Below are 16,303 nucleotides of genomic sequence, written 5' to 3'. Positions count from 1 at the left end.
GGGGTCTTTTGCTTACTCAAACTTGAGCGGCGGCTCACGCTTCTCCTCAAATATTTGAGGAGTAAAATGTTTTGAGGATTTGATTAGAGTGTGCTTAACTCCTTGAAATAAATCTTTTGAAGAGTTAAGGACATCTTCAACGTCGACCCCCAAAATGGACATAGTATTTCTTCGCGGACGCGTCTGGATGTGTCCACGGACAGTGACACGAGAGCCGACCATCCAACACTTCCCCCAAAACTCTGTCCCTAATACAAACAAATTCAGACATAATTCATAGAAACATGGCGAGATTCATGCAAACAGACATAAGTATGATATATTTCACATAAACCGGACCATATTTCATCCGCTCAACTAAAACTAAAAAAACATAAACTAATCTGTACTGGACTGTGACCTCATATGTCTGGCCGGACTAGCCGGTGGCACCTCTGTCACCATCCATGCCATTGTCACAGTCAAAAGTTGTAGAAATGGCCCTTCCGGCGACAGAAGGGCGTGAGGCCGCGATTGCCTTGCGCGAACTCTGCTTGGTACTCGCGGAGGAAGCCGCCCGACTCTCTCCCGTGTCATGCAGTGGGCCACCCCGGTCGACGCCGGCCATGGCCGGGGAGCCATGCCCTTGACCCGTTTCGAAGGTGTCATTGAGCGACCATTCCTCTCCTATCTTCACGAGCTCCCCGTCTAGGCGGCGCACTCCGCGCACGAACATCTCTGCGGTGGTTACCGAGGGGTCACAAGCCCAGGCCTCGCGAGGTTGGGGTCCGCGAGGACCTAGGTTGGCATGTTGTCGGACTTCACGCCCGTCGCCCGATGTGCCACGTTACCTTGTTCCCTCCGCGTCACCTCCCTGGCCACCCTCTCCTCCGTCGACATGATGCTCCGCGACAAGGAGCCAGCGCCGCCATGACCAATGTAGTGGAGGAGGCCCCCGCACACCTTCATGATTGTCCGGGCACCTCCTGCTTCACGACCTTGTTGCGCCAGGCCCGATGTGGTGGTGGTGCCGACTCGTCGATGCGGGCATACCGGCCCTGCCTTGACTCAATGGAGAGGCGGTGACATCAGCTTTGCCTTGACGCAGTGGAGTGGCGGCGAGGGTGGCGCCAGACCGTGGTCCTTGAGTGACCGCTTGAGAAGGAGCTCCAGGTGCGCCTGATACTTCTCGTCCATTGCTGCCGCCTCTGAGAAAGGCGCAACTGCGGTTGTTGTTGTGGCTCCTGCTCCTTCTCGTCGCCAAAGGAGAGGATGGTCTCCTCCTCCCCGGAGCAGTCGGGTGTCGTGGAGGACAATGGCCTGAGAGAGCGACGGCGGCGGTGCCACGATCCAAAAGGAGATCCGAAGCCACCGCCCGCCGGCACGGAAAACAAGGAATTCAACATCATCGATGACGGTTTGCGAAGATAGAAATGAGTGAATCTGCGGTGACCGGAGAGAAAAGAATGTGAGGTGTGGTGTGGACGGCCCAGAGCCATGCTTAAATAGTCACGGCCAAGGGAACGGACGGGCAATCAACTTCAATGCGATGCATTAGCCGGATATGGTTTTGGATGGGCCGCGCCATCCCCCACCCCCCGTGTGCGCCAAGGTTGCAGATCACACGAACACGTCCATGGGCCGGTGGAGAATTGCTTTGGATGGCTTGCATGTTTCAGACGCGTAGGTCGGGACTTTTGCGGGCAGTTTGATGGTCCTCGTGAGATGCCACAAGCCCTTTTGAGCAAAATGTTTTGGTCAAAGATGCCTTAAACTCTGGCCTAGCTATTTTCTACACCAAACGTCGAAACCACCACACACGTACCAAAGCTCAGCGACCGCAAACTAGCCTTAATTAACATTTTCATGCTTGACTTGGTAGCTGGTACTCCCTCTGGTCCTTTTTACTCTGCATATTAGAATTCTCTGAAGTCAAACTTCACAAAGTTTGACCGTGTTTATATAAAAAAATATCAACATCTGCCATGCTAAACTTATATAATATGAAATTTTAAGTCATGACACATCCAGGGCCGGTCCTGAGATTTTGGGGGCCCGGGGCGAGACTAAAACCCGGGGCCCTTAAGACACCAAAACAATACAAATCAATATACATATATGTGAAATTTTACCAATAACACTTGAAATGCACCCAAAATTAGTATATGTATCAAATAATTTATAAATATTATGTAAAAATGTCCTAATCCATCATGTGCTAAGGATCTCTGATTCCTGCATCCTGCTAATGCTATACTTGGAGACCTTACAACAAAAGCAAAAAACTTTATCGACATCTATTGAATAAAGTAGCCACTTTTTTTGCGGGAAAAACATGCATTACTCAGCTCAAAAGGTCTTTACAGTCAATCACAGCCAGGTGGATAGCATCCTGAGGACCAGAACCAAGCCAAGTCATGGTTCTTGCCTCTAAACAAGCAAACTTTGTTATGCTATCGCTAACTTTATTTTGGCTACGACTTACATAAGCAGTACATGTTTCACGAATAGACATGACATATCTAATCTCCTTGATGAGCGAAGCCACTTTCAATCATGTTCCTTCCCATTGCTTAATTTCCTATGATAATGAGCATATAAAAAAATGTCTTCCTGCATCATCTAGATGGTATGCTATTTTTTTTGTCCTCTCACATAGGCCCTTTCTCAACCAAGATGTCTATTGCTTTATTATCAAGATTATTCCAATTTCTTTCATAAATATTAGCAGTATAAACTGGTTGTTCATCAACAGTAGGCGGACTGTGCATGTGATTTACCTACATGCTCAGGAGCGACATTGATGTTGATGTCGACATTTCTTCTTACTGATCAAATTCTGAACTTCCATTAGTTTGTTGCCTTTCCTCAACTATCGCCAACTCTCTTCAAAAAAAAGTTATGAATATTTCACGCTGTGATTGTACCAAGTCACAATGCTGAAAATAAATAATTTACCACCACCAGATGAATAATACTTTCTTTGAGACAACAGAATAAGACACAATGCTGAAATAATTATTATTTTTGCATCAATAGAAAATTGCTCATCCGCAAAAAAAAATCAATAGACAATTGTTGAGCAGTGGCGATGTGCGGCTATTCATCTACGAGACTGGGAACCTCGATATGAATAGACGATATACCTTGGGTGGTCGAATCGTTCATAGACGTAGAGCAAATCAGGATTGCGAGGGCCCACAGGGAATTGAAATTTGGCGGACGATCTGAATTAGGGAGGAAAATTGAATTTAGGAGAAAAGGAAAAAGGAGCGGCAAGCGCGCAATCATGAAGAGACAAGCGTCGGCGGCTGCTGGGAAATTGAGAATCGCTGCCTGAAATGCATGTGTGATGGATTAGGAAAGGATCAATCAATTCCTTTTTTTCGACATGCACTTGCTAGCTAACGAATCGGAAGGATCAATCAGTTCCTTTTTTTTCGACGTGCTCGTATTAACTAGAAACGAATCAATCGCTGGCTCCTTTCCTGGCTACTAGTACATGCGTACGTTTCAGCGTGCTGCGTGAGGCCGAGCCGTCAAAATTGATGACCGAAAATATGTTTTACCATAGCCTACTTTGTACACACCCTGGCGAGGGGGCCCCTCGATTTGGGAGGCCCGGGGCGGGCGCTCCCCCTGCCCCCCCCCCCCCCCCCCCCCCCCACCCAGGGCCGGCCTCACACATCTAGTGGTACTTTAGATTATGAATGTTGGCATTTTTTTTTATAAAGTTGGTCAAACTTTATGAAGTCTGATTTCAGTCAAATCTTATATACGCACTAAAAAGACCGGAGGAAGTATCTGTGCTTGGTTTCGTCTTGCTTGTTCACATGCATCGATCGCGTCCCAAGAAAGGCTTTACGCGGAGTAGTTTTCTTTCTTTCTTTTGGCCGGGAATTACGCGGAGGACTTGTGCCGTCAGCCGTCCCTTTCACTGCTTGACTTGGGCTATATCCACATATCTTAGATAGAATTTGCTGACCTCGTTGTCGTCGTATAGACTAGGCAAGCTCAAATAATGCGACCCAACAAGGAAATTAGTACGTACTACTAACAAACAGCGATGCGTCCGGAAATTCAGACCGGAGACTGGCAGGCTAGCTGCAAGCCTGCGACACGCGGCAAGGAAATTCCAGACAGCAATGCGTAGTATTCCCTCCGTCTGAAAATATTTGTCAAAAATATTAATAAAAATAGATATATTTAAAATTAAAATATGTCTAGATACATCCATTTCTTCGACGAGTATTTCCGGACGGAGTGAGTACTGCAGTCGTATTCGTACCCCCTCCCGTCCACACAAGATTTAACTTAGCAACTGCACTGCTCCGTCCATCGGCACTTGTAGGGAATCATTCCAGCTTGTAGCTCTGCGCATGGGGATGTTTCACTTGCTGCTGCCGATCCTTCTCTTCCATGGCCTCCATCGCGTGGCCTCGGGTGCCGCCGCTGATGACGACCGCTTCGTCTTCTCCGGCTTCGCCGGCGCCAACCTCACCCTGGACGGCACGGCCACGGTCACGACGGACGGCCTCCTCCAGCTGACCAACGGCACGGTGCAGCTCAAAGGCCACGCGTTCTTCCCGGCCCCGTTCCGCCTGCGCGGGTCGCGCGGCGGCAGCGGGGTGCGGTCCTTCTCGGCCTCCTTCGCGTTCGGCATCCTCACCACCTACCCCAACCTCAGCTGCCACGGCATCGCCTTCGTCGTCGCGCCCAGCAGCAACTTCTCCGGCGCGCTCGCCGCGCAGTACATGGGCCTCGCCAACATCGACAACAACGGCAACGCCAGCAACCGCATCTTCGCCGCCGAGCTCGACACCATGCAGAACATCGAGTTCGACGACATTGACAACAACCACGTCGGCATCAACATCGACGGCCTCCGCTCGGTGCGGTCGCACACCGCGGGCTACTACGACGACGACGATGGCGAGAACGGCACCTTCCATGGCATGAGCCTCATCAGCGGCGACGTGATGCGGGCGTGGGTGGACTACGACGGAGAGGCCGCGCGGATCGACGTCACCATTGCCCCCTTGGAGAGGCCCAGGCCGGCAAGGCCACTCGTCTCTGCAACCTACAACCTCTCGGACGTGCTAACGGAGCCGGCGTACATCGGCTTCTCCTCCGCGACCGGCCCGATCGACTCTCGCCACTACATTCTTGGTTGGAGCTTCGGCGTGGACGCGCCTGCTCCGGCCATCGACATCACCAAGCTGCCAAAGCTGCCTCGTCTTGGCCCCAAGCCACGATCCAGGGTCCCGGAAATCGTTGTGCCAATTGCTATTGCAGCATTTCTCCTGGCTCTCGGCGTGGCTGCGGCCCTCGTCGTGCGGAAGAGGCTGAGGTACACCGAGCTACGGGAAGACTGGGAGACGGAGTTCGGGCCGCACCGGTTCTCGTACAAGGATCTGTTCCATGCCACCGACGGGTTCGACGACAAGCGCCTACTCGGCGCGGGAGGGTTCGGCAGCGTGTACAAAGGGATGCTTCGGACATCTAAGCTGGAAGTGGCTGTGAAGAGAGTGTCCCACGAATCGAGGCAGGGCATCAAGGAGTTCGTCGCCGAGGTTGCCAGCATCGGCCACATCCGGCACCGCAACCTCGTGCGGTTACTCGGTTATTGCCGGAGGAAAGGCGAGCTTCTTTTGGTGTATGACTACATGCCCAATGGCAGTCTTGACAAATATCTGCACTGCTATGACGGCGGGGACAAGCACGAGCCAATACTGAATTGGGCTCACAGGTTTCAGATCATCAAAGGCGTTGCATCTGGATTGCTCTACCTCCACGACAAGTGGGACAAAGTTGTCATTCACCGGGACGTCAAAGCAAGCAACATACTCCTCGACAAGGAAATGAACGGGCGGCTAGGTGACTTTGGCCTGTCGAGGCTATACGACCATGGCACCGACCCCCAAACCACGCATATGGTTGGCACCATGGGGTACATGGCCCCGGAGCTTGTGCGCACGGGCAAGGCGTCACCTCTCACAGATGTGTTTGCCTTCGGCACGTTCCTCCTCGAGGTTACATGCGGACAAAGGCCTATCAGGGAAGACGACGCACAAGGCGATAGTATTCTGTTGGTCGACTGGGTGCTCGAGCATTGGCATGGCGGGACACTCCTGGAGACGATGGACCCAACACTGCAAAATGACTACAATGTCGACGAGGCGTGCCTTGTGCTCAAGCTTGGGCTGCTGTGCTCACACCCACACGCCAATGCAAGGCCAAGAATGCAACAGGTCATGGAGTACCTTGACGGCGACACGCCGGTCCCGGAGTTGGCTTCAACGCATCTGAGCTTCGGTGTACTAGCCCTAATGAAAAACAATGGTTTTGACCCGCATGTACTGGCATATCCTCCATCTTCAGTGCTCAGCATCGGCACTATATCTGATCTATCCGGAGGAAGATGACGATATGACGACATGTGCCGGCATTCCTTGTGCTTGACTGCCACATTTTGTGATGTAAAAATATGACAGCGTTAAATCAGAGAGATGCTTGCTGCAAATGCTATTGCCACATGAAATGCATGGGTTGTTCTGTCACAAGATGCAGGTGAAATCGAGCTCGATTGGGGAGCAACACCCTGAGCTAACAAGATCGATAAACGCAAGTCATTTGTTTACTGATGGACTCCCCTGAAGTATACTGACGAACAAGAACAGTAGACATCTTGATTTTGAAATTTGGTGTTGTGCTGTTCCTTCTGAGGAAACCGAAATGGTTGTAGATATGCACTGAAATGGGGACTAGCTACCACTCATGTTTTTCAGATCCACATGGAAACAGTACCGTAGAGAGTCCAATACTATCCCATTCTGCATGATCAATTTCCTCATTTTTCTCTGAATTGAACCTGAGTCTGCAAGCTTACCGAACAAACTTGCAGTGTCTTGTTTGAAAAGGAGAAAAACCTGCAGTGTGCTTCCTGAATCAGCTACAAAGCATCCTGTTAGCGCACTGAGATAAAGGCCAGAGTGTAGTACCATGGGAAAGATACCCTTGTGCACCTAGTTGGTTGCACTCTTCCTTGAATCAACACCATTGATTACTTTGAGATCTATGCAGAAAGTTGTATATAATGTAATTTTTTTATGGTGTAGTACATGAATTTCTTCCAACAATCTGAATAATGATACGGCTATATGATAACGCACGTTCCATTTCAGTTGCCTATGAACGCAGTTGACAGGGGTACTAAGTTAGCACTGACTGAATGCAACAACCTCCGCCATATTTACCACTTATTTTGAGGGGATTTATCAGGTTATTCTTTTAGCACTCCATATTTGCACTAATAATTTGATAGGTAGTGTATCTCCTACATGTCATAATCGAATGTTGAAATCCGAAAATAGTTCCACAACTTCGCATTTTTAAAACTGAATTTGCATTTTTTTTAAATATCAAACTCAAAACTTTCAATTCAACTTCTAATAATTAATACATTAAAATTTAATTTTTTTACTTCTTTATTAGTATTTATATAATTTCGATTATTGCCCAATTAGACTTCCAATTCCCACCTGATAAGTCAAGAGCAATTGACTAATAAGGGGAACCAACCAGTCAAATTCAATTGCATCCGGCAGGAATCGAATATACTTTTTGACCCAGTTTACCTTTCTAGGTTGGTGGGCTTTTACCCCCATACAAATTCTGGTTTGAAACAGCTTGGTTGTTGAAAGAGAATTGAACCAAAAGGACTTAGATCAACTCCAAGGCGCCGATCCAAACGGGCGCCGATTTTGTCTATTTGGGTCGGCCGCCCACTCGGCGTCCGCCTTGTTTATGATTTGGGGCACCGACCCATATTTGCCGGCGTGGCCGGCTGGCCACCGTTTTTCAACAAATATTCACACATTTTGCATAGTTTCATAAGCAAACAAAAATAGTATAGTTTCACAACCAAACAAATTTAGCATAGTTTTACAAGCCGAATAAGAATTAAACTGTCTCAAATACATTTTAAAAAAAGATACATCTATTGGTTGCCAACATGAGCCTATATATGCTCAACCAAATCATTTTGCAGCTGCATGTGAGTTTCTCAATCACGCATTTCATGATGAAATTGAGTGAACTGTGCAAACGTTGCCGCTCCTCCTCCATGCTTAGGCACAATATTCTCACCCTGAAACTGAAACCCTTGATCATAAATACGTTCCGGACACTCATCCTCTACGCTCATATTGTGCATGATCACACAAGTAGTCATCACCTTCCATAACTTCTTGGTGCTCCAAGTTCTAGCAGGATACCGAACGATGCCCCATCGAGATTGCAGAACACCAAAGGCACGCTCGACATCCTTCCTAGCACTCTCTTGCTCTTGGGCAAATATTTTCCTCTTCTCTCCGACAGGGTTGGGGATTGTCTTCACAGTAGTGGTCCACTGAGGATAGATACCGTCACCTAGGTAGTATCCTTTGTCGTAGTGGTCGCCGTTGATGTTAACATTCACCGGCGGGCTGTTGCCTTCGGCAAGCCTTGCAAACATCGACGAGCGTTGAAGCACATTGATATCATTGTGTGATCCGGCCATGCCGAAGAATGAGTGCCAGATCCAGATATCTTGTGAGGCCATGGCCTCAAGTATGACAGTGCAAACCCTGACATGGCCCTTATACTTCCCTTGCCAAGTAGAAGGATGGATCTTCCACTCCCAGTGTATGCATTCTATACTGCCAAGCATCCCTGGGAAGCCCTTGCTACCATTCATCGCCAACAAGCGGGTTGTATCTTGAGCAGTCGGCTCTCTCAAGTACTCAGGGCCAAACACATCAATCACAGCCTTGCAGAACCTGTACATGGACTCTAGGCATGTAGACTCGCTCATACAGACGTACTCATCAATGAGATCATCGGGCACTCCGTATGCAAGCATCTGGATGGCTGCAGTGCATTTCTGATAAGATGAGAAGCCAATCTTTCCAAGCACATCCTCTTTGCACTCGAAATAATTGTCTTATCCGACCACCCTCTCTTTAACACGGTTGAAAAGATGCCTAGCCATACAAAAATGCCACCAGAATTTCTGATGTTTGAACAGCGAGTTGGTTGTGCCAAAGTAGTCCTTCCAAAGAAGGAAACGATCTCTCTCTCGGTTATGATTCAACGCCGGAATGTGCTCCAGGATCGAGCCTCGGAACAACGGCGCTGCCTATTAAGGTGGTCATGGACCAACACAGCAGCCACCATCTCCTCATCATCGGATGAAGAATCATTGGAGTCACACAGGAAATTGTGGAAGAAGAACTCCTCGACGGAGTCCATTTTGTACCTTGAGGCAAACTGTCGAACAACTTGCGGGCGTCCATGAAGAAGCTGGCCGGCGAAGAGATGTGCGTCTTCCCTGGACCAGGTGGCTGGCCTGGCGGCGTCGGACGAAGGAGCTAGCCGGGGTGGGGAGGCGACTTCCTGCTTCTAGCGACGTTGGAGTGGGGTGTGGGAAGCTGCTGTGGCCCGGGGGCGAGGCGGTGGTGGCAACAACGTGGGAGGTGGCGGCGTTGGGGGGCGGGGGGGTGTCGGCACGGGCTGCTGGCTGAGGCACCGAAAATGGGCGACGACGAAGACGGGTCAGGGCGGGCGAGGGCTTGCTGTAGATAGGGGTGGAAGAGGATGGCTAATGTGCCACCGACTAGTGGGCCAGGGAGAGGAGTAGGCGCGCATCATGTCCGCTCCGATGCAAATCAGGTTTAAAATTGGGCCGGGAATGGGTCGGCAGGCGAACAAAAGTGAACGCGCGTCTGTGCCGACCCAAACGGATGTGCACGGATGAAATGGTCGGCGCGTTGGAGTTACTCTTACTATTTGAGTAGGAAGATTTGATCCAAATATAAAATGTTCATGATCCGTTGACGAAAAGCAAGAGGGCGATCCCTTGCTCTAAAACGCTTCCCATTATAGAATTTCTTTATTTTTGGCAAAAGCGGTGGGTGACAACGTGCAAGACTACATAGGTTTGCCTTTGATGAGTCTTTCTTACATTCAAATTTGAAATGTAAACACTTAATTTATGGACCCAAATATTCAGCAAACGTCAGACTTTTAGGCATTACAAATTAAACGTTTTTATGACAAATTATATTGGTCAAGGATGGCAAGTTTAATTAGCGAGCATAGTAAAGCCGCCTTAGTTCATTTTTTGCCAAAAAATTGTCGTGCTTGCAAAATAAATTTATCATTATTGCGCCAATATAAATTGCCATGAAAAACGTCATATTTGATTTGTCATGCCTAAAATCTGACATCGGTTTTTTAGCATTTCTGTAATTTACTACTATTTATATTTATCAAAATCATAACATGATACTTTAAATGTTTTGTTCAATTCAAAAACTAGAAGATCGAAATATATTTTCATGGTTACCAAATTTATGTTTAATAACAGAAAACAAAGTTTTGTCCCATTACTTTGACGACGGGACCCGTGCGGTAAGCCCATGACAAGGATACAGCCAAACAAGCGTGAAAGACCCGAGTCCATACGTAGAGATCACTCGACTAGGCCAGGAAAATAAAGCACATCCTACGGACTTGCACCACGACGTTCACCTGGCTGGACTAGACGTTCCTCGAAACATGCTTTCGTCCTGTTTTATGTATAAAGCAACACAACAAATATACAATCGAACGATACATAATGGTGAGGAGGTCCTCTGGATCTGCAAATACCACATGAAAGAAAGTAGACTAGTACCTCGTCGAGGCCTAACTTAAGATGCCTAAGCCGCACAACAACGCATCAGGAGGATGGTGGCGCAGCCGGAGCCCTGGTACAAGCATGAAACGCACGACCACGTCTTCAGGAAGACAATGGCACCCACATGCGTCAAATCACAAACGGTCTGCAGCATTTGTATGTATGTGAAGGGGCTTCTAAACTGTTTGCGATAAAACATTATCGCACACGGTAATTGTTGGGAAACATGTGTGATGGAATTTTGCATGGCAGATGGGTTCCGCAGAAAACACGTACGCGATGGGGCACATATTGCACACAGTTCATATGTTAGCTGTGTGCCTTACATATTGTTACCCAAACGGCTCATTACGACACACCGTTTGGTTTCACTACGTCATTAGAAACGTTTAATCACTGATCCTACACTTGCGAAAGAATTTAGTGTGTGTTGCATCGCACACGATTACACTTTGCAAGGCCTTTGGATCATGGCTTCATATCCCCGACGGTTTCTGGATTGTGTGGGAAGGACCCCCTATCGCCCACACTCACTTTTTTAGAGAAAAGACTAAGCCGCGCCCGAGAAAGGCCCGAACCTAGTCCGACTTTGAATTAACAAAGCCATCAACCGGCCAGGATTACAAGGGCAGTACCATACAACAGGAAAAAGAAAACGGCGCAAGATACAAGGAGCTGGAGCAGCTTACAACCAGACAACCAAGCAAGCAACACAAGAAAGTTGAAGAAGGAGTCGCCAACATTGGAGGGCAGCCTCGAATCCCACTTCACATGACCGGAACATGGCCGCCCTGCCATCCGTCTGCCTCCGAAGAGGGCCACTACCCTCTCGCCCTGGCTCGAAGGGCGCCGGACCGTCGGAAGGCAAAGCGCTCACCATGAGCTCGGATGAACAAGGACGGCAGGGTTGGCACGGGAAGGAGCTCGGAGTGCCGCGGGCATAAGCATAGCCTTCCACAACCTCTCGGACCGCCCTAGCCAGGCTGCACAAGCGCAAGCAGAAACACGGCACCGTATGACGAAGACCGGCGCAGAAGATCAAATCGTCGGCGAAGACGAAGAAGAGCATGAACGCCATCAGCTATCCCAATCCCTGCAGCCGAGTGCCAACCTCACACCTGCGTCCCCCAGACAACGCCTCCAAGAAGGGTAGCGACGAGCATCGACGCCGCCGTCCACAAAGGGGACAGGGTTTTCACCCAAAGCAGAGTGTGATGGTAGGAGGTAGGAGGGGACCTCGACGAAGCCTCAAAGGAGGGAACCGACGCCAAAGGCGTCGCCAACGTCGTGGCCTCCGCCGCAAGCCAAGGGTTTCCCCCGGTCGCCCTCCGCAACGCCCTACCCCTAGGCCGAAGAGGTCGACAGGACCGGATCTGACCAGGAGTGCACAGACTCGGGAAGGGACAGCGGTCGACGCATCGAAGCACAAGGCCGCGGAGAGCCAAGCACACCACGGCGCATGGACACCGCATCCTCGCTGCCCGCGCGGCCAAGGACACAGTACAGCACCCACTGACGCCGCTCGCCGCAAAGCCGACGCCATCCACCAAGTCCGGGGCCGCCGCCCCGGCATCCACCCACCATGCACATCCCATCCAAGCTAGTCACCATGCCCACCAGCACCACCACCAGGAGCACTACCGCAGCCACCTCCGAGCACCATGAAGAAAGAGGAGGCGCCTGCAACCGCCTCCCCACGCAGATCTGGCCGGAAAATTGGTCAACACCCGCCGGGGCGCCAGATCCGGCGACACAGGGGCGGATGCGATGGCCTGAGCAGGAGCAGGGCCACAACCCTGTCCCGGCGTGAGGTAGCCGGATCGAAAGGCCCGCCGCCACCGGGGCCCCCACCAACTCCAGATCTGGCGGGTGGAGCAGCAGCAGGAGCCAAATCGCAGAGAAGACGGACCCAGGCCAACACCGGCGGCCACAGCAGGCACCGCGGCGGGCCAGCAGCAGGGGAGGGCATCGTCACCGGGAAGGTGTCGGGGGAGGACCGGAAGCAGCGACCATGAGGGCGGGGGCGACGGGGAGGACCAGCAGATGGCGCGCGGGGAAGCCCCGCCGCCGCCTACCACCGCGCGGGCCAAGCGGCAGTCGCCGGCGGCGGCGGGGGAGAGAGGACAGGAGGAAGGGGACCGAGGCGGCGCGAGGGTTTCGCCCCCGAGTCGGGCGACACGGGGGAAGTTTTTTGCCCACACTCACTTGGCGACGGTTCCAAATGCCGTCGCGGAAAGGGGTTAAAAACCGTGTGTATTGTTGGGTTTCGTAGTAATTTCAAAAAAATTCCTACTCACACGCAAGATCATGTGATGTATATCAACGAGAGGGGAGAGTGTTGTCTACGTACCCACGCAGACCGACTGCGGAAGCGTTGACGCAACGTAGAGGAAGTAGTCGTACGTCTTCACGATCCAACCGATCAAGTACCGAAACTACGGCACCTCCGAGTTCGAGCACACGTTCAGCTCGATGACGATCCCCGGACTCCGATCCAGCAAAGTGTCGGGGAAGAGTTCCGTCAGCACGATGGCGTGGTGACGATCTTGATGCGCTACAGCAGCAGGGCTTCGCCTAAACTCCGCTACAGTATTATCGAGGAATATGGTGGCTGGGGCACCGCACACGGCTAAGGAATAGATCACGTGGATCAACTTGTGTGTTTCTGGGGTGCCTCTACCTCAGTATATAAAGGACTAGAGGGGGGAGGCTGGCCGGCCATAGGAGGCGCGCCAGGAGAGTCCTACTCCCTCTGGGAGTAGGATTCCCCCCCCCCCAATCCTAGTTGGAATAGGATTCGCGGAGGGGGAAAGAGAGAGAGGGGGCCGGCCACCTCTCCTAGTCCTAATAGGACTACGAGAAGGGGGGAGGCGCACAACCACCTTGGGCTGCCCCTTTCTCCTTTCCACTAAAGCCCACTAAGGCCCATATAGCTCCCGGGGGGTTCCGGTAACCTCCCGGTACTCCGGTAAAATCCCGATTTCACCCGGAACACTTCCGATATCCAAACATAGGCTTCCAATATATCAATCTTTATGTCTCGACCATTTCGAGACTCCTCGTCATGTCCGTGATCACATCCGGGACTCCGAACAACCTTCAGTACATCAAAATGCATAAACTCATAATATAACTGTCATCGTAACCTTAAGCGTGCGGACCCTACGGGTTCGAGAACAATGTAGACATGACCGAGACACGTCTCCGGTCAATAACCAATAGCGGGACCTGGATGCCCATATTGGTTCCTACATATTCTACGAAGATCTTTATCGGTCAGACCGCATAACAACATACGTTGTTCCCTTTGTCATCGGTATGTTACTTGCCCGAGATTCGATCGTCGGTATTCCAATACCTAGTTCAATCTCGTTACCGGCAGGTCTCTTTACTCGTTCTGTAATACATCATCCCGCAACTAACTCATTTAGTTGCAATGCTTGCAAGGCTTAAGTGATGTGCATTACCGAGAGGGCCCAGAGATACCTCTACGACAATCAGAGTGACAAATCCTAATCTCGAAATACGCCAACCCAACATCTACCTTTGGAGACACCTGTAATGCTCTTTTATAATCACCCAGTTACGTTGTGACGTTTGGTAGCACCCAAAGTGTTCCTCCGGTAAACGGGAGTTGCATAATCTCATAGTCACAGGAACATGTATAAGTCATGAAGAAAAGCAATAGCAACATACTAAACGATCGGGTGCTAAGCTAATGGAATGGGTCATGTCAATCAGATCATTCAACTAATGATGTGACCTCGTTAATCAAATAACAACTCTTTGTTCATGGTTAGGAAACATAACCATCTTTGATTAACGAGCTAGTCAAGTAGAGGCATACTAGTGACACTTTGTTTGTCTATGTATTCACACATGTATTATGTTTCCGGTTAATACAATTCTAGCATGAATAATAAACATTTATCATGATTATAAGGAAATAAATAATAACTTTATTATTGCCTCTAGGGCATATTTCCTTCAGTCTCCCACTTGCACTAGAGTCAATAATCTAGATTACACTGTAATGATTCTAACACCCATGGAGCCTTGGTGCTGATCATGTTTTGCTCGTGGAAGAGGCTTAGTCAACGGGTCTGCAACATTCAGATCCGTATGTATCTTGCAAATCTCTATGTCTCCTACCTGGACTAGATCCCGGATGGAGTTGAAGCTTCTCTTGATGTGCTTGGTCCTTTTGTGAAATCTGGATTCCTTTGCCAAGGCAATTGCACCAGTATTGTCACAAAAGATTTTCATTGGACCCGATGCACTAGGTATGACACCTAGATCGGATATGAACTCCTTCATCCAGACTCCTTCGTTCGCTGCTTCCGAAGCAACTATGTACTCTGCTTCACATGTAGATCCTGCTACGACGCTTTGTTTAGAACTGCACCAACTGACAGCTCCACCGTTTAATGTAAACACGTATCTGGTTTGCGATTTAGAATCGTCCGGATCAGTGTCAAAGCTTGCATCAACGTAACCTTTTACGGTGAGCTCTTTGTCACCTCCATATACGAGAAACATATCCTTAGTCCTTTTCAGGTATTTCAGGATGTTCTTGACCGATGTCCAGTGATCCACTCCTGGATTACTTTGGTACCTCCCTGCTAAGCTTATAGCAAGGCACACATCAGGTCTGGTACACAGCATTGCATACATGATAGAGCCTAGGGAACATCTTTCATTTTCTCTCTATCTTCTGTAGTGGTCGGGCATTGAGTCTTACTCAACTTCACACCTTGTAACACAGGCAAGAACCCTTTCTTTGCTTGATCCATTTTGAACTTTTTCAAAATTTTGTCAAGGTATGTGCTTTGTGAAAGTCCAATTAAGCGTCTTGATCTATCTCTATAGATCTTAATGCCTAATATGTAAGCAGCTTCACCGAGGTCTTTCATTGAAAAACTCTTATTCAAGTATCCCCTTATGCTATCCAAAAATTCTATATCATTTCCAATTAGCAATATGTCATCCACATATAATATCAGAAATGCTACAGAGCTCCCACTCACTTTCTTGTAAATACAGGCTTCTCCGAAAGTCTGTATAAAACCAAATGCTTTGATCACACTATCAAAGCGTTTATTCCAACTCCGAGAGGCTTGCACCAGTCCATAAATGGATCGCTGGAGCTTGCACACTTTGTTAGCTCCCTTTGGATCGACAAAACCTTCCGGTTGCATCATATACAACTCTTCTTCCAGAAATCCATTCAGGAATGCAGTTTTGACATCCATCTGCCAAATTTCATAATCATAAAATGCGGCAATCGCTAACATGATTCGGACGGACTTAAGCATCGCTATGGGTGAGAAGGTCTCATCGTAGTCAATCCCTTGAACTTGCCGAAAACCTTTCGCGACAAGTCGAGCTTTGTAGACAGTAACATTACCATCAGCGTCAGTCTTCTTCTTGAAGATCCATTTATTCTCAATTGCTTGCCGATCATCGGGCAAGTCAACCAAAGTCCATACTTTGTTCTCATACATGGATCCCATCTCAGATTTCATGGCTTCAAGCCACTTTGCGGAATCTAGGCTCACCATCGCTTCTTCATAGTTCGTAGGTTCATCATGATCTAGTAGCATG

General features: G+C 49.3%; 1 protein-coding gene across 1 annotated transcript; it reads left to right on the top strand.

Moving 5' to 3' along the window:
* Positions 1 to 4,288: 4,288 nt before the first annotated feature.
* Positions 4,289 to 7,025, top strand: LOC123185161 (L-type lectin-domain containing receptor kinase SIT2-like). The gene has a single exon (XM_044597142.1). The coding sequence runs from the start codon at positions 4,359 to 4,361 to the stop codon at positions 6,402 to 6,404; it is 2,046 nt and encodes a 681-aa protein (XP_044453077.1). The 5' UTR covers positions 4,289 to 4,358; the 3' UTR covers positions 6,405 to 7,025.
* Positions 7,026 to 16,303: the final 9,278 nt, after the last annotated feature.

This window comes from Triticum aestivum, chromosome 2A (genome assembly GCF_018294505.1).
Source record: "Triticum aestivum cultivar Chinese Spring chromosome 2A, IWGSC CS RefSeq v2.1, whole genome shotgun sequence".
Lineage (NCBI taxonomy): Eukaryota > Viridiplantae > Streptophyta > Magnoliopsida > Poales > Poaceae > Triticum > Triticum aestivum.
This window is presented reverse-complemented; position numbering and strand designations above follow the sequence as displayed.

Excerpts from the sequence above, each read along its gene's own strand:
- LOC123185161 (XM_044597142.1), top strand. The coding sequence starts at position 4,359 with ATGGGGATGTTTCACTTGCTGCTGCCGATCCTTCTCTTCCATGGCCTC.